General features: G+C 37.1%; 1 protein-coding gene across 1 annotated transcript in view; it reads left to right on the plus strand.

Annotated features, from left to right (window-relative positions):
• Smc1b (structural maintenance of chromosomes 1B) overlaps positions 1 to 22308 on the plus strand; it is a 76545-nt gene that overhangs the window by 11287 nt on the left and 42950 nt on the right. Inside the window, exons 5-12 of the mRNA XM_028878133.2 lie at positions 168 to 406; positions 2402 to 2660; positions 3495 to 3635; positions 7766 to 7848; positions 8834 to 9041; positions 11174 to 11359; positions 13777 to 13956; positions 18573 to 18719. Of these exons, the coding sequence (XP_028733966.1) occupies positions 168 to 406; positions 2402 to 2660; positions 3495 to 3635; positions 7766 to 7848; positions 8834 to 9041; positions 11174 to 11359; positions 13777 to 13956; positions 18573 to 18719 (1443 nt within the window). The remainder of the gene's footprint in view (positions 1 to 167; positions 407 to 2401; positions 2661 to 3494; positions 3636 to 7765; positions 7849 to 8833; positions 9042 to 11173; positions 11360 to 13776; positions 13957 to 18572; positions 18720 to 22308) is intronic.

The raw sequence follows: 22308 nt of genomic DNA on the forward strand, positions 1-22308 counted from the left end.
AGGTCTGAGACTAGCTCGGCCTTGTCCCTGTCTCCAAAAAATGAGAGAGAAAGCAGGGAAGAGAATTCTAACAAATTTCATTAGCGATGATGTGCTGGTACAGTATCAAGTTCATGAACAGAAGCTTAAATGTATACCCTTATATCTTCTCTTGTACTGTTTTATAGGCAGAACGTTACCAAAGTCTTCTTGAAGAATTGAAAATAAACAAGATACAACTGATGCTTTTCCAACTGTATTACAATGAGGAAAAAATTAATGTCCTGAATACTAAATTAGAGCATATGGACAGGAATTTGAGTGTTGTAAAAGACACTCTGTCTCACCATGAAAACATAATTAAAGCTAAGAAAAAGGATCGTGGCATGTTAACTAGACAACTACAGCAAACAGAAAAAGAACTGAAGTAAGTTTTTAAAATAGATGTTAGCAGTTAGGCTTTTGAAAAAGTTTTTTTTAATGACATTTATTTAATCTGTGTGTGTACATGTGCATGCCAGCTCATGCTTACTGCAGTATGCATGTAGAGGCTAGAGGACAACCTACAGAAGTCAGTTCTCTCCTACCATGTGGGTTCTAGGAATTGAACCTCAGGTTAATTTTGTCAGCAAGTAACTACCCACTGAGTCATTTCTCTGGTCTAGTAGTTGAGTTTCATGATAATTAAGAAAATATAATTGACACTTTAGGAGATAATATGTTTGGGGAGACATATTGGGGACTGAACTTAGACCTTCACACTTGGTAGGCAAGTACTTTACCACTGAGCTATATTCCCAGCCTACAAAATAACTTTTTAAAATTTGTATTTATTTATTTTGTTGTTTTGTTTTGAGACATAGTCTTATGTGTAGCTAGCCCTGACTGCCTCCAAACTCACAGGGATCTGCCTGCTTCTGATTCCTGAGTGCTAGGATAAAAATTTTCCATCCCTGGTGGAAATTGACTTTATAAAATGTACATTTTAGTTTGGAATGCCTCTAGATATACAGAAAAATTATAAATATGGTACCTTTCTCCCATATTCCCATGCTGTTTCTCTTACTACTAACATATTGCATTAGTTTTGTATTTTAAAAACAGTAAGAAGGTGTCACACCAAACAACAGGGTCCCACATGGGAGGTTTATTGGGGGAAGGGCAGAGAAAGGACAGAGACCCACCCATGGGGACAAGAGCAAAGAAGAGAAAGAGAGAGATTGGAGATGTACAAAGCCCACTTTTTATAAAGAAGCATAGTGAATACACACGGGGTTGCTCATAGTGGCTGCAGCTGAGGTATATCCTGTGAGGATCCTAAGGGCAGTCCAGTCCAGATGCCTAAAATGCTAACATTCCTCCCTTTTGTTTATTATAAAAAGGTGAGGAGTTAGAAGGGGTAGTAGATGAATTGAGGATGAGGGCACCATGTTCTCAAGACTGCTTCCTGCTGGCTTTCGAGGAGGGGAGGGGGCCGTTGATCATCTTTGGGGGACCTGAGAAAACTAGGGTGCTGGCCACATCCCAGGGTAGCTGGCTGTTTCACTTTGCTGTTCAGGCTCTGTGGAATCATCCAGCACTGCATGGACCTGGCAAGATGCTGTTCAGAGGGATTCAGGTCAACTCCCTGGAGCTCACAAATCATGATGAGGTCATCAGCCAAAATGGAGGAGAGCCACGTGGTTGCTGTTAATAGTTACATGCACATACACATAGAAGTAAATAGAAAGGGAGAACTGATATGTGCTGAGCAAGACAAAGCTGGCTCCTCCATCTCTGATTTGCACATTTCAGCAAATCAGAACATTTAGAGAGGGAGAGCAGACAGACACAGGTCTTGGAGCAAAGAAAAAAAAAGTGAAGAATTCTTTCTTGGTTCCTGAACTGCCTGGTCCAAAGAATGGTCAGGAGTCTCCAAAAGGCATCCCAATGGGAGTGAGGAAGTGTATGACACAGTTCCCAAGGATGAGGCATAGAGAAGATCCAAAGACCTGAATGTTCTGGTGTCCCAGGGATCCAGGGAGGATCAGATTAAGTGGGTACAACCTGTTCAGTGGAACATCATCCAAAGAATAGGGGCCAAGGGCTAAGAGCCTGAGAGAGACACAGTTGCCTGGTACCAGTATTGAGGGTCTGCCTAACAATCTCTGCAAGTTAATTTTTAGAATTTAATTTTGAATATTTGGTCAAAATTACTTTCCTTTTGGCCAGGCTTGGTGACTCATGCCTTTATTCCCAGCACATGGAAGACAGGAAGATCTCTGCATTCAAGGCCAGCTTTGTATACATAAGCTAGTTCCAGTCCAGCCATGGCTACATAGTGAGGCCCTGTCTTCAAAAATAAATATATAAATAAATAATAAATTAATTACTTGCTTTTATATGCTAACATAAATTTTAAAAATTCCTTTTTCCTTTTTAGATCTCTCGAAGCAATTTTAACTAAGAAGAGGCCTCAGTATATTAAAGCTAAAGAAAATACTTCTCACCATCTCAAGAAATTGGATTTATCTAAGAAATTGATAACAGACAATGAAAAACAATGTTCCAAGCAGGAAGATGACATACGAGCCTTAGAGGCAGAACTGGTTGATTTAGATAGAGCATGGAGAAGTTTTGAAAAGCAGATGGAAGAAGAAATGTTACATAAAGGGCGAGACATTGAATTGGAAAATAGTCAGGTGAAGAAAATGAAAATACTAGAAACATTTTTCTATTGTTTCAGTTTCTCTTTTTAATTTATTAAAAATTTAAAGGATGACATCTCTGATAATTCGTTGAGATTATCCCTAGAATGTACATTGTAGGAATTAAAGATTCTTTAATCTATTCACAGAATCTAAATTTAATCTTGAAACTAAGCTATTTTTCTTCATATAGTTAGATGGTGTTATAACATTTGTGAGTTAGTTAAAGTCCAGTATTCTTGGAATTATACTGTAATAAAAGTTAGGTAATTGTTACTGTTTTAAAGATAAAACAATTCTCTCGGATATTACATAAATTCAAAGATCAGATATATGTAACTTTGAAGAGACTTAATTGACAGAGAAAATTACTTAAGATGATTTTAACTGTTCAGTGATGAGTTAATAGTCAATGTAATACAATATACAGGATTAAAATTATTAATCAGTAAAACATAACTAAACTAAAAACATGTAACTCGGTTTTCAAACATTCTTTCAATGAAAGTGTCATTATTCATCTCTTTCATTGAGTTATGCTAGTCTTGTGTCACAGCATACATACACCACAATCACTGTGACTAGGAAGATAGAAGAAAGTACCATTTTCTCAAGATTTTCTGTCAGAGACCTTATAGAGTTTGTCTTGGTTACTTTGTTGTTCTATCTAAAGAGTTTTTAATAAGGAGATTTTCATATTAAGTTCACATATTTTACCTGGAGAAGATATCTAATTATGATCTAATTTGTATAAGGATTTTGATGAGAACAAGATGTTGTAAAAATAACTTCATTTAGGTGAGTAATATGTCAATGCTGTTTATATAGCTGGATCGTTACAAAGAGCTTAAGGAGCAAGTAAGACGGAAGGTAGCCATAATGACCCAACAACTGGAAAAACTGCAGTGGGAACAGAAAGCAGAAAGAGAAAGACTGGCATTTGAAAAGAGGAGGCATGGAGACACTCAGGTACCATGGATTATATAGTCATAGCTTAGAATTATTCGCAGTGAGATGGTACTCCCTTTTATACTACCTTTTCAATATACTAATGGATTTATTTATTTTTATTTTATTTTATTTTATTTTTTTGGTTTTTCGAGACAGGGTTTCTCTGTGTAGCTTTGCGCCTTTCCTGGAACTCACTTGGTAGCCCAGGCTGGCCTCGAATTCACAGAGATCCGCCTGACTCTGCCTCCCGAGTGCTGGGATTAAAGGCATGCGCCACCACCGCCCGGCTACTAATGGATTTATATCGGACAAATTTTAGAAATTCTGAGGGGCTAGGAGCATATAGCTTAGTGGTAGAACACTGATGTCCTACGTTTGACTTCCTTAGCACAGCAAAATAATTAGTGCACTTTTATAGTTAGAGTAGGCAGTAACTTCGTTCGTGTTTCTGGAAATGTTTTCTGTGCATCTGTATGGTAATGAACAAAGTTTGAGCATGTATTTTAGTTCAGTAGAGCAAGGAGGAGGATGGGAGAAGTAAGTCTCATCATAGAAACGAGTGCAAGGTCATTGAGGACATTAAATACTTTCAGCTGTCTGTATCTGTGGGTCTTGAAGCTGTGGAATCAATTAAGGATCAACAGTACTCAGGGTAAAAATATGTTTACCGAACATTTTTTATGTACTTTTTGTCATTCTCTAAGCAATATAATATACCACCTATTTATATAGCATTTACACTGCACCAGTTATTGTAAGTCTTCCAGAGAGGATTTAAAATATACAGGAAGATATGTGTTGATTATATATAAATACTGTCATTTATATAAGAATTTGAGTATATGCAAATTAGACTAACAATGGGTTCCGGAATCATTCCCCCACAGATCTGAGGAATGACTGTAGTCCAAGAGGAGCTAGTCAGTCTATATTGGAAACAACTGTTGAGATAGTATTATATTCTTCCTCAGACTAAGGTGGACTTGGCTTTCAGCCCATCTTGCTTGTGTAATCTCAGTAAATAACAAAATTATTGGATTTCTCTGGGCCTTACATTTTGCATTTGTGTGTACAGTGAGGATAGGTGTGTCACAGTGAAGGACAAACTCAGCAGTCACTCCCTCTTAATGTTTCATGACTTTTTCTAAAGACTAGGGATTGGGTATAAAACTACTGTCTGTTACTGCACATTCAACAAAGATAGTTCATTACACATTATGAAGTTTCTCTGAACCACCCTGATATTTGTGTATATAGCATGCTAAGTGCTACTGTAAGCCCAATTTGTTGTTGATGTTTCTAAGTAATGGTTTTTCTCTTACCTGTATTCACTGACTTGGTGATCTGTAGTTATACATATTTAAATACTGCACTAAAAATTTGAACATCTAGCTCTCAGTCCTTCAAAACTCAAACCATGTATATCTCCAGCTGCTACTTCAGGTTCTCCAGTTTGGATGTTGAGCAAACATCTCAAAGTTGGACCCCAAACTGAACTTCAGATCTTTTCACCAAAATTTGCTTCATAGTCTTTCCCCTCTTCAGTTATGACATTTTAATTTTATTAGTTACTCAGGTCAAAAATAGGGAGCCAATCTTTGACCCTTTTAGGAAACTGTTGGCTTTACCTTGAAAATATAACAAGAGTCCAATTACTTTTTTCCATGTCTACTGCTACCACTCTGTCCACGTCACTGTATTTTCGGTTTAGATGAGTTCAGAAGCCTACCAGTTTTCTTTGCTACCATTCTTGATCCTGTACAGTAGTCTCAGCATAGCAGCCATAATGCAGTGACTAAGTCAAATCATGAAATTGGCTCTTTATATCCTCCAGAGGCTCCCCAGTTACACATATAAGTTTTAAATCAAAATCCTTAAGTGACCTATGTGGACCTACCTGATTTGTTGATCAATTCTCCTTCCTGTTTTCCTTTCTTTGATCTACTGTATTGGTCTCCTGGAACATACCAAACATGTTTCTTAATGAGAGTTTGCATCTGCAAAAGCAGTTAATGCTCTTAATCACTGAGCCATTTCTCTAGCCCTGAATGGATTTGTTTTCCTTTTTGAGTCAGCCCTGACTGGCCTAGAACTCACCATGTAGATCAAGATGGCTTCTAATTCATAGAAGTTTGTCTTCCTCAGCCCTCTGAGTACTGGGATTAAAGGTGTGTACCACCACATCCAGTTTTGAATGGAACTATTAAGTGAAATAGTATAATTTCAATGTTGGGCTTCTTAATTTCAACGTGTGCATTCCATCAGAAAAGAAAACTATGTCTTGCCCATATTCATTTTTGGGGGGCTGGGAAAGTGGGGAAGACATGTACTGTCTGGTGTGTGCAGGTGAGTACAGGTGCCTGTGTGTATTGGTACAGAGCCCAGAAGAACACAGCAAGTATTTCTCTCTCTCTCTCTCTCTCTCTCTCTCTCTCTCTCTCTCTCTCTCTCTCTCTCTCTCTCTCTCCTCCTCCCTCCTTCCCTTCCTCCTCCCTCCCTCCCTCCCTCCCTCCCTCCCTCCCTCCCTCCCTCTCTCTCTCTCCAGATTTCCAGGTTTCTCACTGAACCTGAAGCTAGGCTAGCAGCCAGCAAGGCCTACCAATTCTCCTGTCTCTGTTGCCATAGCACTGGGGTTACAGGTGTGTACAGCCACTCCTGACTTTATGTGGCTGTTGGGAATTTGAACTCAGGTTCTCATATTTGTGGAGCCATCCAAGTCATGTTCTCAGCCTGTCTTGCTCATTTTTTTTTTCAGAGCTGAGGACCGAACACAGGGCCTTGCGCTTGCTAGGCAAGCACTCTACCACTGAGTTAAATCCCCAACCCCTTGCTCATTTTTTATAACTAGCACCTAGCACACTAAATGTTTGCTTCATGGATTATCATCAGTTAGATGGAAGAAAGGTTAAAGGTTAAAATTCTGGTAGAGACTACTTTCCCCATCCTCTAGTTTCCCTTCCCTTTGTTTCAGTTATATCCCTGGTTAACTAAATAGGAAATTCAAAAAATAAACAATTCACAAGTAAACTTATATTGTTGTATTGTTCTGTTTTATTTTTAGTCACTGTGTCATTGGTACGTTTGCATAGGAGAAAACATGATTTGTCTAGGATACAGTGCTATGTGTGCTTTCAGGCATCTTAGACCTTGCCTTTCTCAGGTGACTTATACTGCTGCTCTGCATTATTTGAATTTAATGGTGAAGGACAAATAGAGCAAGACTTGCATGTCCTTCACTTGTGCCTATTAGAGGCCCTGTCAGTTCTTGCATCGTGGTGATACTTAACTACTCTATTGTAATCACTTATTTTTCTGAGGACAAGGACTCTGTCCCACTCATTATTATATCTCTAGTCTTACTACATGGTAGTCAGTGAATGAATATTTATTGAATGAGTTAGCTTGAAAGACAGATAAGAACTGTATAGGTACTTGAAAATAATGATTTTGAGAAGGAAAAATGGCTAGTGATTAAGAGCACTTGGCATTCTTTTAGGATTTAGTTCCCAGCCCTTAAGATGGTTCACTCACAATAATCCATAACTCCAGTTCCAGGGTATCTGATATCCTCCTCCATGGGCACCAGGCATGAATGTGGTACACATACATACATGCAAGCAAAACATTAATACACATAAAACAAATAAATCAAAATACATTTTTAAAAAATAATATGCTTGAAGTTTGAATTTATAAATAAAATCACTGGAGACCAAATATTTAGCAAAATATAGTCAGAATTGCTCCTCAACCTGTGAGATGTAAAAGCTCTATATCAGATGGCTTTTTGAAAATTAAATTTTTCTTTTATATTTTCTACAATTTTTTATTACATTTATTTATATATGTGTATGTGTGCACGTGAATGCCCAAGCACACTGTGATGCACATGTAGAAGTCAGAGGACAATTTGAGAGAGTTGGCTTTTTCCTTTTCTTATGTCCTGATGATTGAATTCAGTTCATTAGTTGGCTTAACAGCAAGCACCATCATCTGCTGAGTTATCACACAAGCCCTTAATATTTTCATATAGTCATATTTTATACATTTCAAGCTTTTAGCAGCTTATAACATAATAAATTCTAGATGCGTTATTTTTATTGGTTTGGAATGTTGGAATTGATTTTAGTTTTTATTTCCTATTATAGGGAAATCTAAAACAAATAAAAGATCAAATAGAAGAGCATAAAAAACGAATAGAGAAGTTGGAGGAATATACAAAGACATGCATGTGAGTAGAAAACAGTCTTTTCGGTATTTAAATGATCCAGTGTATTGTCTAAATAGTGAATGAATGTTACCATTGTGTGATGTTCTTACTTCAATGTCTTTCATTTCTTTATAGAATGCTAAAAATTATACTTGCCACATGATAAATCTATCTAAAAATTGAAAATAAAAATGAGTAAAATGTTTAAATTTTGAAAACATAAATATATAAAAATAGCAATACTTAAATCTTTTGATATTGATATTTCATGAATAAATAATGAATTTTGGGGGCTGGAGAGGTAGCTCAGTAGCTAAGAACACTGGCTGTTCTTCTAGAGGACCCTGGTTTGATTCAAAGTATCCACATGGTAGTTTGGCTCACAACCATCTGTAATGACAGATCCAGAGGATCCAATGCCCTCTTCTGGCTTCCATGGGCACTAGATAAATGTTCATAGACATACATACAGGCTAACATACTCATACACATATAAAAATAAATTTCAAAAAGTTTAAAAAAATATAATGAATTGTGTCATAAAAGCTAATATATAGTATTTAATCTACCACTAAGGAATTTTAGTTGACTTTGCATTGATATTATTAAGCATGTGATGATTGCTTTGGTTTATATTGGTCTATACTTAACTCTTTTTTTTTTTTTTTTTTTTTTTTTGGTTTTTTTAGAGACAGGGTCTCTCTGTGTAGCTTTGCGCCTTTCCTGGAACTCGCTTTGGAGACCAGGCTGGCCTTGAACTCACAGAGATCCGCCTGCCTCTGCCTCCCAGTGCTGGGATTAAAGGCGTGCGCCGCCGCCGCCTGGCTATACTTAACTCTTGTAGTAATCAGAAATATGTATTTTCAAATAAACAAAGAATAATCAAAATCTTCTTTGCGTGTTTAGAGTTGGGTGGTTTTTTTGTATTGGTTTTTTGATTGATAGATTAAAAACTACTCCATCCTTGTACAGTGCCAGGTGGTTGTTATTCTTGTTATTGTTGTAGGGATTGCTTGAAAGATAAAAAACAGCAAGAAGAAGCCCTGATAAAAGAAATTGACAATACAAAATCAAGAATGTCTGAAGTCAATGAAGAATTGAGTCTTATTACAAGTGAATTGCAGAATGCTGGAATTGATAACCATGAGGGAAAACGTCAGAGGAAGAGAGCTGAAGTTCTGGAAAATCTTAAAAGACTTTACCCAGATTCCGTGGTAATTAGAGTGAATAGTTCATTTTTTTTTTCTTTTTCTGGAGCTGAGGACCGAACCAGGGCCTTGCACTTGCTAGGCAAGTGCTCTACCACTGAGCTAAATCCCCAACCCTGAATAGTTCATTTTAAAGGCTACACTTTCTCATTTCTAAAAGTAGTCTTCTTACTTGGGATCAAAAAATATAATCATTGTAAGGAAGCAGAAGTATTTTAGAAATGTGTTTTATATTTGGTAGTTTTATATTTAAAATATAATAGTAAATAGAGCAAGAAGTAATTTCAAATTGTGTTTGTAAGTAAGTATTGAAAAGAAATGTTTACATGAGCACAGTACCTAGCCAGTATACATTATGACCAGTATCCCCAGACATGGTATGAATTTGTCTTTTTTGGTTTTCCCAACAAGAAACCTCAAAACTAAAGTTCTTTGTGATTTTTGGCAGGTATCGTTGCCATATTTTCATTTTCTGACTGTATCCTGTAGTACTTAGTAGTATTCTTTGGTCAAAATACAATACTATCCTCTGGCACATGGGGTGGTAGCCTCACAACATTGTATTCTGTTACATCAGGGGCCTCACTTCTGCCTCAGTGTTCCCTATGAGTTCTTATGGCCTGTCTTTTAGTATTTGACAATCATTGCTCTGTTTCAAAACACTTACCATACCTTCATGGTGTGTTACATTTTCATGGTCACCTCCTTTATCTCCTTTACATTGTCTTTCTTGAACATATTTTTTTTTTCAGGGAACAGTGTGTGTGTGTGTGTGTGTATGTGTATGTATGTGTGTGTGTGTTTTGCTGGGGACTAAACTTAGGGCCTCGTGTATATGAGGCTACCAACTGAGATATATATATATATCCTCAAGTTTTTGGTGTTATTACTCAGTCTTTACTTTGTTTTTTTTTTTTTTTTTTTTTTTTTTTTTTTTTTGGTTTTTCGAGACAGGGTTTCTCTGTGTAGCTTTGTGCCTCTCCTGGAACTCACTTGGTAGCCCAGGCTGGCCTCGAACTCACAGAGATCCACCTGGCTCTGCCTCCCGAGTACTGGGATTAAAGGCGAGCGCCACCACCGCCTGGCACTCAGTCTTTACTTTGTTTGTTTTTTTTTTTTTTGGTTTTTCGAGGCAGGGTTTCTCTGTGTAGCTTTGCGCCTTTCCTGGAGCTCACTTGGTAGCCCAAGCTGGCCTCGAACTCACAGAGATCCACCTACCTCTGCCTCCCAAGTGCTGGGATTAAAGGCGTGCGCCACCAACGCCCAGCCAGTCTTTACTTTGAATCATGGATGATGATGATAATAGAATAGGGCTAGGTTGCCAAATCTTGTTTCTTCAGTTCATAACAAAATGACACAACCCTATTTTTAAAAAACCCACTAGTGTAGCAATCATATTTAATGGCAGAAAATAGCAATAGTGCAGATTTCTTTTTAAAAGGAGGAGAAAGGGCTGGAGAGATGGCTCAGCAGTTTTAATTATAGGATTGCTTGTTCCAAACTCTATAGAAGCCAAACTGGTTAATTGACTAAATTCTGAAAATTCTTACCTGGTATGCCTTAATTTGGCAAGAAGCACAACGTATGTGCTTGTTTCCTTTCCCAAGTGGAGGGAATTGGTTTTAAAAACTGGGAAGGGGAGGAACCTCAAATGTTCTCTCAATGAAGGGTTCCCTAGGGTTTCTCGTTAAGTTGAGGGCCTATTTTGAATCCCTCCCACCAAACAAAGTGTGTTTTCCTACAGAGGATAGAATTGCCTTGAAACAGGATGCTAATTAAAAACTCCAGAGAGAGAATGAGATATTTAAACAGTGTACTTTTACAATGCATCAGCTGAGCCCTCCTATGGCCTGTCCTCCAAGGAGAGTGAGTAGAGTAGGAATATGGATTCAGTCACTTATTGCTCAAAGAAGGCAATTGGCTAATACTGTGGAAAGGCAATCAAGAGGTTGTCCATTATAGAAAATGAAAGGTCTGAACAGCTGACCAAATTAAAAATATTTAAGCATTCAGTTGAATTTTGAGTGTAACTATTAAATTAGACATATAAATTTTATACAATTAGTTATCTATGCTACTTTGTTACATTAGAAAAACTTACATGTTTCTCATTAATGTATTTGTTTTCTTCTCCTAAGTTTGGAAGACTACTTGATCTATGTCATCCTATTCATAAGAAATACCAGCTGGCTGTGACTAAGCTTTTTGGCCGGTACATGGTTGCCATTGTTGTAGCCTCAGAAAAGGTAGCAAAAGATTGTATTCGATTTCTGAAGGAGGAAAGAGCCGAACCTGAGACATTCCTTGCTCTGGATTACCTTGATGTAAGAAATTTTAATGTTTGGTTATTTATTAGTTACTAAATTTAATATGACTTTTGTTTAATATGTCTTTAATTTAATGTCTTTATTGCTTCAAACTGGCAGCTATGGGACAGGGGTGGAGTGGGTGGTAATGGTGTAACTTGGATGTCAAAAGGCTGGTGTTAATGAACTTGGTGGGTGAATAATAACAAGCAACTACTGTCTTTCTTGATTTATGTTACTTCTTCCTAATCTAGTTTTGCTACAATTCTACCTTAATGCCTTCAATTCCATCATCACTGGAGAAGTATACTACTCTGCCTACTACCAACAATATGTTCTGTTTTGTAACAAACTATAAGAACTGGGTTAAGACATACATGTTGGTAACTAGCAACTCAAGTGTAGGTGTCTGGTCCTGATGAGCAGGCCAGATTTTGAGTCTTGAGATGTGGGTGGTGAAATACATTAACATAACTAAATCTAATTTCCTAAACTAGAAAAGGAACTTTGTCATTACTATTCTTTAGAGATTCTTTTTATTGACAACTGAAGAAAATGTTCTATTTAGTTCAGTGGTCTAAACCCTAACTGCAGGCAGAGTGCATAGTGGTTAAGAACACAGATCCATCCAGCATGGATCCTGCTACTCCTAAGTAGTCCTACCAGTTGGTTCTTAAGTTTTCTGAACTTTATAAAGTAAAGGAATAAATCACCTTGTTAGACTGTTGCACGGGATCTTTACCTGGCACAGTGCCTGCACAAAAGAATGGGGTCAACAAATGCCATCTGTGTTACTTAAGGTCAGACTCACCTTTTGTGCTATGCTTCCATATTTTTGCTTATGCATATGTCCATGATGGAATTTTACTTTTAATTCATTTGCCTGTTAGAATATTTTTGTTGGGGGGGGGGAGGACAAGGTCTCACTATGTAGCCTTGGCTGACCTGGAACTCGCTATGTAGACCAGGCTGGCTTCAAACTCTTAAGAGATTTGCCTGTCTCTGCTTCCTGAGTGTTGGGATTAACGTCATGTACCACCATGCCTGGTAAAAATCATTTTTGCTACTCATTTTTCAAGACAAACACATACTTTACAGAAATCTGATACAGGAAACTCTGAAGTGATGGTTTAGCAGTTAAGAGCACTGGCTCTTACAAAGGACCTGGATTTGATTCCCAGCACACCTACACAGCAGCTAACAACCATCTGGTAACTCCAATCATAGGTCATCTGATGCCCTCTTCTGGCCTCTGTGGGTACTTCATGCATGTGGTGCACAGACATATATGTAGACAAAAAAAATTAAATTAAAATCTTATATAGGAAAAAATAATGACAACAAAAATCTTACACAGGGGCATCAAATGGCTCAGTGGAAAAAGGTGTTTGCCACCAACCATGACAACCTGGGTTCAAAGTTCAGTTCCTCTACCCACATGGTAGAAGGAGAGGAACCAATTCTCATAGGTTGTCCACTGACTTCCAGAGTCATCCAGAGGACACCTACACACAGAGAGAGAGAGAGAGAGAGAGAAATATATTAATTATATAGAAATATATTAATTATATAGAATTATATTAATTATAAAAGGAATATTTCTTTTTAGTACACAGTTCCTAAATTCTACTTTAGATGTTTTTTCTCTACACTCAGGCCATATGAAAATGTGTACACATACATGTGTATATATCTTTCTCATGTACATACATATGCATCTTTTAGTATACATAGGATTTTTGTTTTAACAGAAATGAGATCATATTTGCTAGTTTTCAGTAATACACAGCAGATAAAATTATGACTTGTAGAAAGAAACCTGGAATTACATCTGTGATCTGAAGGCTGTCCTCCTGGTCATTTCAGCCTAGAGGGTTTTTTTTGTTTGTTTGTTTTGTATTTAGATCTCTAAGTACTAAGCTGCTTCTGGGTACATATCTTAAGTGGCAACTGCATTCACCTATGTTTTATGATTTAAAGAACACAATGCACTTCATATATATTGTTTTGTTCCAACTAGTTAGTGGCAGGTAAATCTGGAAGTTCTTCTGACTTTTGATGAAATTTTCCTATTTTTGAAAAATAGTACATGATATAATGTGGCATATAAGTTTCTCATGTTCTTACTGCAAGTACATTGCATATAAAAACACATTGTTAGCTGGGCGGTGGTGGCACACGCCTTTAATCCCAGCACTCCAGAGGCAGAGGCAGAAGGATCTCTGTGAGTTCGAGGCCAACCTGGGCTACAGAGTGAGTTCCAGGAAAGGTAAGGTGCAAAGCTATACAGAGAAACTCTGTCTTGAAAAAAAACAAAACAAACAAACAAACAAAAAGAATACATTGTTAACCCTTGGCTATACTGTAAAAAGAATATAATAAACATTTGATTTTATTCTAGTGTAGCTAATATACATCTCCTTTTAACCCTTCAGATCAAGCCAATCAATGAACGACTAAGGGAAATTAAGGGCTGTAAAATGATGATTGATGTTATAAAGACCCAGTTTCCTCAGCTAAAGAAAGTGATTCAGTTTGTTTGTGGAAATGGCCTTGTCTGTGAGACTGTAGAAGAAGCAAGACATATTGCATTTGGTGGACCTGAAAGACGAAAGGTGAGAAACTTGATCACACTTCTCACTAAATGTTCTCATTTTCTCTCCCTCTCTCTTGCTTTTGTATGTTCTTTTTTGTTTGTTTGTTTGTTTGTTTTGTTTTGTTTTGTTTTGTTTTTCGAGACAGGGTTTCTCTATGTAGCTTTGCGCTTTTCCTGGAACTCGCTTTGGAGACCAGGCTGGCCTCAAACTCACAGATATCTGCCTGCCTCTACCTCCCGAGTGCTGGGATTAAACACATGCGCCACCACCGCCCGGCTTGTATGTTCTTTTTAATAAGGAAAACCAACCTAGGATAACATAAGGTGATTTCAATTGATGTTGGATAACGGGAACTTCTGATCGTCCTGCCTCTGCCTTCCTAGTGCTGGGATTACAGGCATGTACTATCAGGCCCAGTTGTATATGTGCTAGAGATTGAACCCAGGTCTCTGTATATTTAGCCAAGCACTCTACCAACTAATCTACATGCTCAGCTCTGAGTCTTATAAAATTAACTTTTGTAACATTCTCTAAAATTGTATTTTAGAAATTTGATTTCCTATCCTAAGGCAGGTGAGTTTTTCCACTTTGGTGGAATACATACCCTTGCTGATCCCTGTGTTTTTCCTGCATTTTTCTATGTACTACATTTGAATAACAGGAAGGATTTTTGTTGCTTTCTTTACATTCTTTGTTCATACATAACTTAATGGGAATGTCTTTTTTTAATTAATTAATTTATTATGTATATAGTATTCGGCATGCACACCAGAAGAGGCAACAAGATCTTATCATAGATGGTTGTGAGCCCACCATGTGGTTGCTGGGAATTGAACTCAGGACCTCTGGAAGAACAGCCAGTGCTTTTAACCTCTGAGACATCTCTCCAGTCTCCATAGGAATATTTTTATATATTGAAATTTTGTTGTTGGTGGTTTGTTGTATGTGGGGGTTTCGTTTGTTTGTTTGCTTTTGTTTTTGTTTTTTTGAGACAGGATTTCTCTTTGTGGCTCTAGTTGCCCTGGAACTCACTCTGTAGACCAGACTGACCTCAAACTCACAGATATCTGCCTGCCTCTACCTCCCGAGTGCTGGGATTAAACACATGCGCCACCACCGCCCGGCTTGTATGTTCTTTTTAATAAGGAAAACCAACCTAGGATAACATAAGGTGATTTCAATTGATGTTGGATAACGGGAACTTCTGATCGTCCTGCCTCTGCCTTCCTAGTGCTGGGATTACAGGCATGTACTATCAGGCCCAGTTGTATATGTGCTAGAGATTGAACCCAGGTCTCTGTATATTTAGCCAAGCACTCTACCAACTAATCTACATGCTCAGCTCTGAGTCTTATAAAATTAACTTTTGTAACATTCTCTAAAATTGTATTTTAGAAATTTGATTTCCTATCCTAAGGCAGGTGAGTTTTTCCACTTTGGTGGAATACATACCCTTGCTGATCCCTGTGTTTTTCCTGCATTTTTCTATGTACTACATTTGAATAACAGGAAGGATTTTTGTTGCTTTCTTTACATTCTTTGTTCATACATAACTTAATGGGAATGTCTTTTTTAATTAATTAATTTATTATGTATATAGTATTCGGCATGCACACCAGAAGAGGCAACAAGATCTTATCATAGATGGTTGTGAGCCCACCATGTGGTTGCTGGGAATTGAACTCAGGACCTCTGGAAGAGCAGCCAGTGCTTTTAACCTCTGAGACATCTCTCCAGTCTCCATAGGAATATTTTTATATATTGAAATTTTGTTGTTGGTGGTTTGTTGTATGTGGGGGTTTCGTTTGTTTGTTTGCTTTTGTTTTTGTTTTTTTGAGACAGGATTTCTCTTTGTGGCTCTAGTTGCCCTGGAACTCACTCTGTAGACCAGACTGACCTCAAACTCACAGATATCTGCCTGCCTCTGCCTCTCCAGTGCTGGGATTAAAGGCCTGCACCACCACTGGCAGGCATACATTGAAGTTTAACACAATTGAATTTATAATAGCACAATTGAAATGTTAGTGAATACTAGTCTTTCAAGGGACTGACTTTTCTCTCAGAAGTAAATATTTTAGGGGCAGAGGAGATGGCTTAGTGGGTAAGAATGCTTCTATAAGCATGCAGACCTGACTTCAAATCGATAGCACCCACATAAGCCAGGTATGGCTCCACATGCCTGTAACTCTAGCTTTAGATGGCAGAAACATTTGAATCCCAAAATCTAGTTAATCTAAATAACAGGTCTCTAGTTTAGTAGGAAATATTGTCTCAGAACAGTAAGGCATAGAGCAGTAGACACCCCATATCCTGCTTTGGCCTTTACATGCATACACACACACACACACATTTTCTCACCTGAACAATTTACATTATGTTGAGTAATGCTAAAGTGTTGCTCAAGTAATTATTATTTTATAAAGTATACCAGTGCCTAAGCCATAAAGTAAGACTGATGTTATACAGTAATTACTTATATGACTTTAGATAAGTTCCTAAACCCTTATTTTTTTAATTTAAAATTGAGGAGATAATACTCTTTCATAAGATTATGAAGCTTACATTAAGAACATCACATATAATGCTGCCAGAATGTCTAGCAAATAGTTCTCAGCAAGCAATAACCACTTCATGATCAATTAAGTTACCTAAAATGCCTAGTATCAAAAAATCAATACAAAACAAGCTGTTCTTCTGAAAAGAATTTCCATTCTTAAATTAACCATTTTTTCTCACATGATTAATGCTGCATACATTTGGTGCTTCTTAAAAATATTAAGGGTAACATGATCACTATCTTTTAGTAACCACTATCATTGATTTCTATATGTTAAATATAAGCAAATTTAATGCTACCTAGTAAGGTATCTTATTATGTGAAAATTATATATTTATAAAATAGGCTTTTATTTTATGTATATGGGTGTTTGTCTGTGCACTATATGTGTGCCCAGGACCCATGGAGGCCAGAAAAGGACATCAGCTTCCTTGGAACTGGTGCTACAAAGTTATATGTGAGCTTCCATGTGGATGCTGGGACTGGAACTCAGTCTTCTGGAAGCAGCCAGTACACTTAACCACTGAGCCATTTCTCCAGCCCCTGTAAAATAGATTTTTTAAAGATTGTATAAGATAAGGACATTTGTCCCTTCATTTAACACATATTTACAGTTTATTTCTTGTTCACAACATGCTTTATCTCATTATATTGTATCTTGTTCTTACTATTTCAGAATTTTAATTTAGTTTATTTGTCAATATCTCAACTATATTCCAGAAATCTAAAAAAATTTTTTTTTCTTCTGTGTTTTAGATTTGGTAAAACAATTTGGGTAGATAACATATTTTCACAGAAATTCTCTCATCTGCAATTTGCGCTTTTGATTTCTTTTAGACTTCCTATATTTTAGAATTTTACATTTCAAGTGACATTACAAAATAATATAGTTTATTTAAAAAATAGTAGCATGTATAAACTACATACAATACCTACAAATAACATAATGTAAAATCAGCAATTCTAGGCATGGTGGCACCTATCTGTAAGCCCAGAGGACTTGGGGGTGGAAGCAAAAGGGACAGGAGTTCAGGGTCATCTTTGGCCCTCCAATGTGCTTCAGAGCAGTTTAGATTACTTCAGATCTGTCTCAAAAAGAAAAAAGGCAAACAAACAAAAAACACAGCTTCTCACAGGGCTGGAGAGATGACTCAGCAGTTTAGAGCACTTGTCTTCCAGAAGACCTGGGTTCAGTTCTCAGCACCCACATAGTGGCTCACAACCACTTACAACTCCTTTTATAGGTGATCTGATACTCTCTTTTAGCCTCCACAGGCGCCAGGCATGCATATGGTACACATACAAACAAAACATAAATCTTTAAAAACTAAGGAAAAGGATATCAATAAAAGAATAATATATAAGGCTGAGGGTAGAGTGCTTGCCTCGTATGCTTGACTAAGGCTTTAGTTTTTTCTCCTTACACCCACCCTGCCAAATGTATACTAATGTGTAATATAATACCTGAAGGCATTTGTACAAGCAAAATATTTCCAGAAAAATACCAAAGAATTTAAACACAAATTTTGATTATCTCTGGGGAAAGCAGCTGCGGGTCCTAGGGCCAGGAACATTTTTCATTCTAATAAAGTATAGAAACATTTATTAAATGTTGAAAGTTGATTAATTTATTCCATAAAAGCACTCACTAAACTTGGGGCAATTTTATACCTTGACTTTAAATTTCTTTGTATATTCATTTTGGAGAATGCAATTGTTTTGGGGTATCCTAAGGTTCTTAAAGGCCATTTTCATAGTAAGCTATTAATATATATGTCAGAATCTTCAAAACAGGATTATGTAATATAAATTATTTGATATTAAATATACTTTTTGCTTTTCAGAATTATGTATGCTTGGAATGAATATACAACTTGTCTTAAACCTCTGAGATTGCTTTTAATTTGTTTCCTAGCCTTAATAAAAATGGGTTTTAAATTTGTGGTTTGTATTCCTTCATAAAGCAGTATTTTATTAATAAAGTTTGGAAGGTGTTTTTCACATCTATAAAATCTCAGCTTCAAAATGGTCTTTCTTAAAATACATTTCTCTAAGGTAAAATGTTTTTATGATGCAGGCAGTAGCACTTGATGGAACGCTATTTTTAAAGTCTGGAGTCATCTCTGGAGGATCAAGTGACTTAAAACACAAGGCTCAATGCTGGGATGAGAAAGAGTTACACAGTCTAAAAGATAAAAGAGGCCAACTAGTCCAAGAGCTAAAGGTAAATTAAAATTATAAAGTATTAAGGAAAATAATTATACAAAAACCAAGTCATTTTTCTTATTAAGTCCTGTGGGTTGCTTTTTTCCTGTGCCTTTTTCTTTTTTTGTTTTTGTTTTTTATTTATTTATTTATTTATTTATTTATTTATTTATTTATTTATTTATTTATTTATTTTGAGACAAGGGCTGACTCTGGCTATCCTGGAACTCACTGTATAAGTAACACCTGCCTCTGCCTCCCAAGTGCTGGGATTATAAACGTGTGCCACTGTATCTGGCTCCCTACACACATTTTGTATTAGGTATTGTTACATATTTTAAGTTATTTGTGTAACAACTAAGTTAGTACTTTCTCATACATATTGTACATTGCATTTTAATTTGGCCAGGCATGGTGGCACACACTTTTAATCTCAGCACTCTGGAGGCAGAAGCAGGTGGATCTGTGTGAGTTTGAGGCCAGCCTTATCTACAATAGTGAGTTCTAGGACAGCCAGAGTTACATATTGAGACTCGTCTCAAAAAAAAAAAAAACAATCTTCCAGGATCTGCATTTACAGAAGGTTGTGAGCCATCATATGGGTGCTGGGAATGGAACCCAGGTCCTCTGCAATAGCAGCCAGTAAGTAAGTACTATTATTCTGAGCCATTTCTTCAGCTCTAAGTCTATAATAAATCTAAATAAAATGTCAGTATAGAATCTTCATCAGTATAGTGAGAGTATATATAATTAGATAAAATTTGTTCCAAAAACACATGGATTTTTTGATATCACACTTTGCTGATTGGTTTTATGTCAAATTGACATAATCTAGAGTTATTTTGGAATAGGAAACCTCAACTGAGAAAATGTTCCTACCATAATGGTCTGTGATGTATTTTCTTAATTGATGATTAATGCAAGAGAGCCCAGTTTATTGTGTGTAGTGCCACCCCTGAACTGGTGGTATTAGGTGCTATACAGAAGCAGGATTAACAAGCCATGAGGAGCAAGCCAGTAAACAGCACTCTTCCATGGCCTCTGCATCAGTGCCTGCTTCCAGTTGCTGCCCTCCTTGAGTTCCTGCCTGACTGCCCTCAATGATGGACTGTTAACCTAAAAGTGTAAAATAAAATAAACCCTTTACTCCTCAAGTTATTTTTAGTTACGGTGTTTTTATCACAACAATAGAAAACCTAATTAGGACACACTTGAAAATGTAATCCAACATATGAATTATAAAAGTCATATGCTTGTGTATAGAAAAGACATTTTATAAAAATTAAGTACCTAGGCCTAATTAAAATACCTAGTAAAAGATTAATTGGTTCAAGGCTGAAGAGATGTGTGATGGTTATTTTTGGTTGTCAACTTGACTACATCAGGAATTAATTAAAACCCCAAAATGGAGGAGCACATCTGTGAGGGAATTTTGCTTATTTGAAGTGGGAAGATCCACTCCTAATCCATATCTTTGATGTGGAAAGACCCACCTCTAATCTGAGCCACACCTTATGCTGGAAGCCTATATAAGGGTATTGGGAGAAGGAAACTTCAGTCTTTTATAGTTTGCTCTCACCTTGCTAGCAAATCCATTCTTTCATGGGCATTGAGCCTACTTCTTTGGAATTCTGACATATACCAAAGGCCAGCTGAGACATCCAGCATCATGGACTGAAGACCTACTAGATTCTTGGATCTTTCATTCATAGGCAGCCATTGTTAGATTAGCTGGACCACAGTCTATAAGTCATCTTAGTAAATCCGATAGATAGATAGATAGATAGATAGATAGATAGATAGATAGATAGATAGGTAGGTAGGTAGGTAGGTAGGTAGGTAGGTAGGTAGGTAGGTAGGTAGGTAGGTAGGTAGGTAGAGGTAGGAGGAGGAAGGAAGGAAGGAAGGAAGGAAGGTAGGTAGGTAGGTAGGTAGATAGGTATTCATTCTATAAGCTTACACAAGAGAACCCTGACTAATACAGATTTTGGTACTAGAAAGTGATTCTAGAGTTACAGAAGTATAAGGATGAATATTTTAAGTATCTGAAATAGACTTTCCAATTTGCCAGCACTTGGAGTTACTGAAGCCTCTCCAGTTACTGAAGCCTCTCTTAGAAGCTTAGAGAGTACTGATAGCCCATAGTGTGAACTATTTTACAAATTTAAGGAGACAAATGCATTTGATTATCTCGATTCACCAATTAATGGAGTGGCAACAGATTTGGTGACTCATATAAAACTTTTGACAGTTTGTGGAAAAATAAGGAAAATGATGATACTGGTCGCTCCTAACATCTCTGCATAAATTGACAAAGGAAAAGAATGAGATTCGTGATAAAATTAACCAACTTCTAGCATCTCAGAATATGGTGAAAGACAACAATGAACTTAGTGATAAAATTGACCAGCTCTAGATGTACATTAACAAACTAAAGGTTTCTAAGTATGCCCTGGAGGAGAATCTTCTCTCCAGCAGCCACAGCTCAAGTTGCAGAAAATAAAACCAAAGCCTTCATTATAAGGTTGGCTGAATTACAGCAAAAATTCAAGTATCAGCTTCAGAGGGCGTTGGCAGTTAAGGTCATTAATTGGTAAAGAATGGGCTCCTATAACTTGGAATGGGAATGTGTAGTAGGACTCTATTGAAGCTGAGAACTTTGAACTCTCAGAGTCTCAAGGATTTATCTAAGAAAGTAGTCTCCACCCTCCACAGAAGATAAAATTTCACCACTTGAAATGTTGCCTTTTCTGTCTCTGACTGACAATACTGATGTCCTTTGGAACCTACCAATAGTTGCCTCTAGACCTATAACCAGACATAAGGTAAAGCAGGCTCCTAGAGGGGAGGTGGAAAGTGTAGTCCATGAAAAGGGGTACTACACTAATAAAGAGTTTAATGAGTTTGCTAATTCATTCAAACAGAAATCTGAGGAATATGTGTGGGAATGGATTTTAAAGTTGAGGGATAGTGGTCAAAGGAACATAAAACTGGATTGGGGAAGAGTTTATTGATATGAGCCCATTGAGTAGAGGTTCTAGGTTTAATATGTAAGATTGGACAGTTTAAAAAAAGGGGGGGTGGATGGTCCAGAGTCCATTTGAATGGTTGGCTGAAGCATTTTTCAAAAGATGGCCTACTGAAGAGGAGTTGGATATCCCTTGGCTTAGTGTTGATGAAGGGATTTTAAGGCTCAGGGAATTGCAATGCTAGAGTGGGTACACTGGGTAAAACCTAATCCTCTACAATGGGAAATCCCAGAAGTCATGCCTTTCACTAATCCTCTGAGATGTAAAAAGGTGAGAGGGGCACCAGCACATTTGAAGAGCTTTGCTACCACCCTTTACCTTGTGCCAGACCTTAGGGCTAGAGAGGCTGATGCTCGGTTGGATGAATTAAATGCAGTGGGTTTAATTGAGCCCTGAAGTAGCAGAGGCCAGATGGCAGTACTGAATCATCAAAGTCAAGGTGATTGTAGTTATTGTAATGGGCAGCACAAAGTAATGTCCATAATGGCCTGACCCATAATGGTCAGCATAGGCAAAGTGAATGTCATGGTGGCTTGATTTGTATGGACCTTTGGTACTGGCTAATCAATTATGGTGTTT

Source organism: Peromyscus leucopus, chromosome 20 (assembly GCF_004664715.2).
Source record: "Peromyscus leucopus breed LL Stock chromosome 20, UCI_PerLeu_2.1, whole genome shotgun sequence".
Classification (NCBI taxonomy): Eukaryota; Metazoa; Chordata; class Mammalia; order Rodentia; family Cricetidae; genus Peromyscus; species Peromyscus leucopus.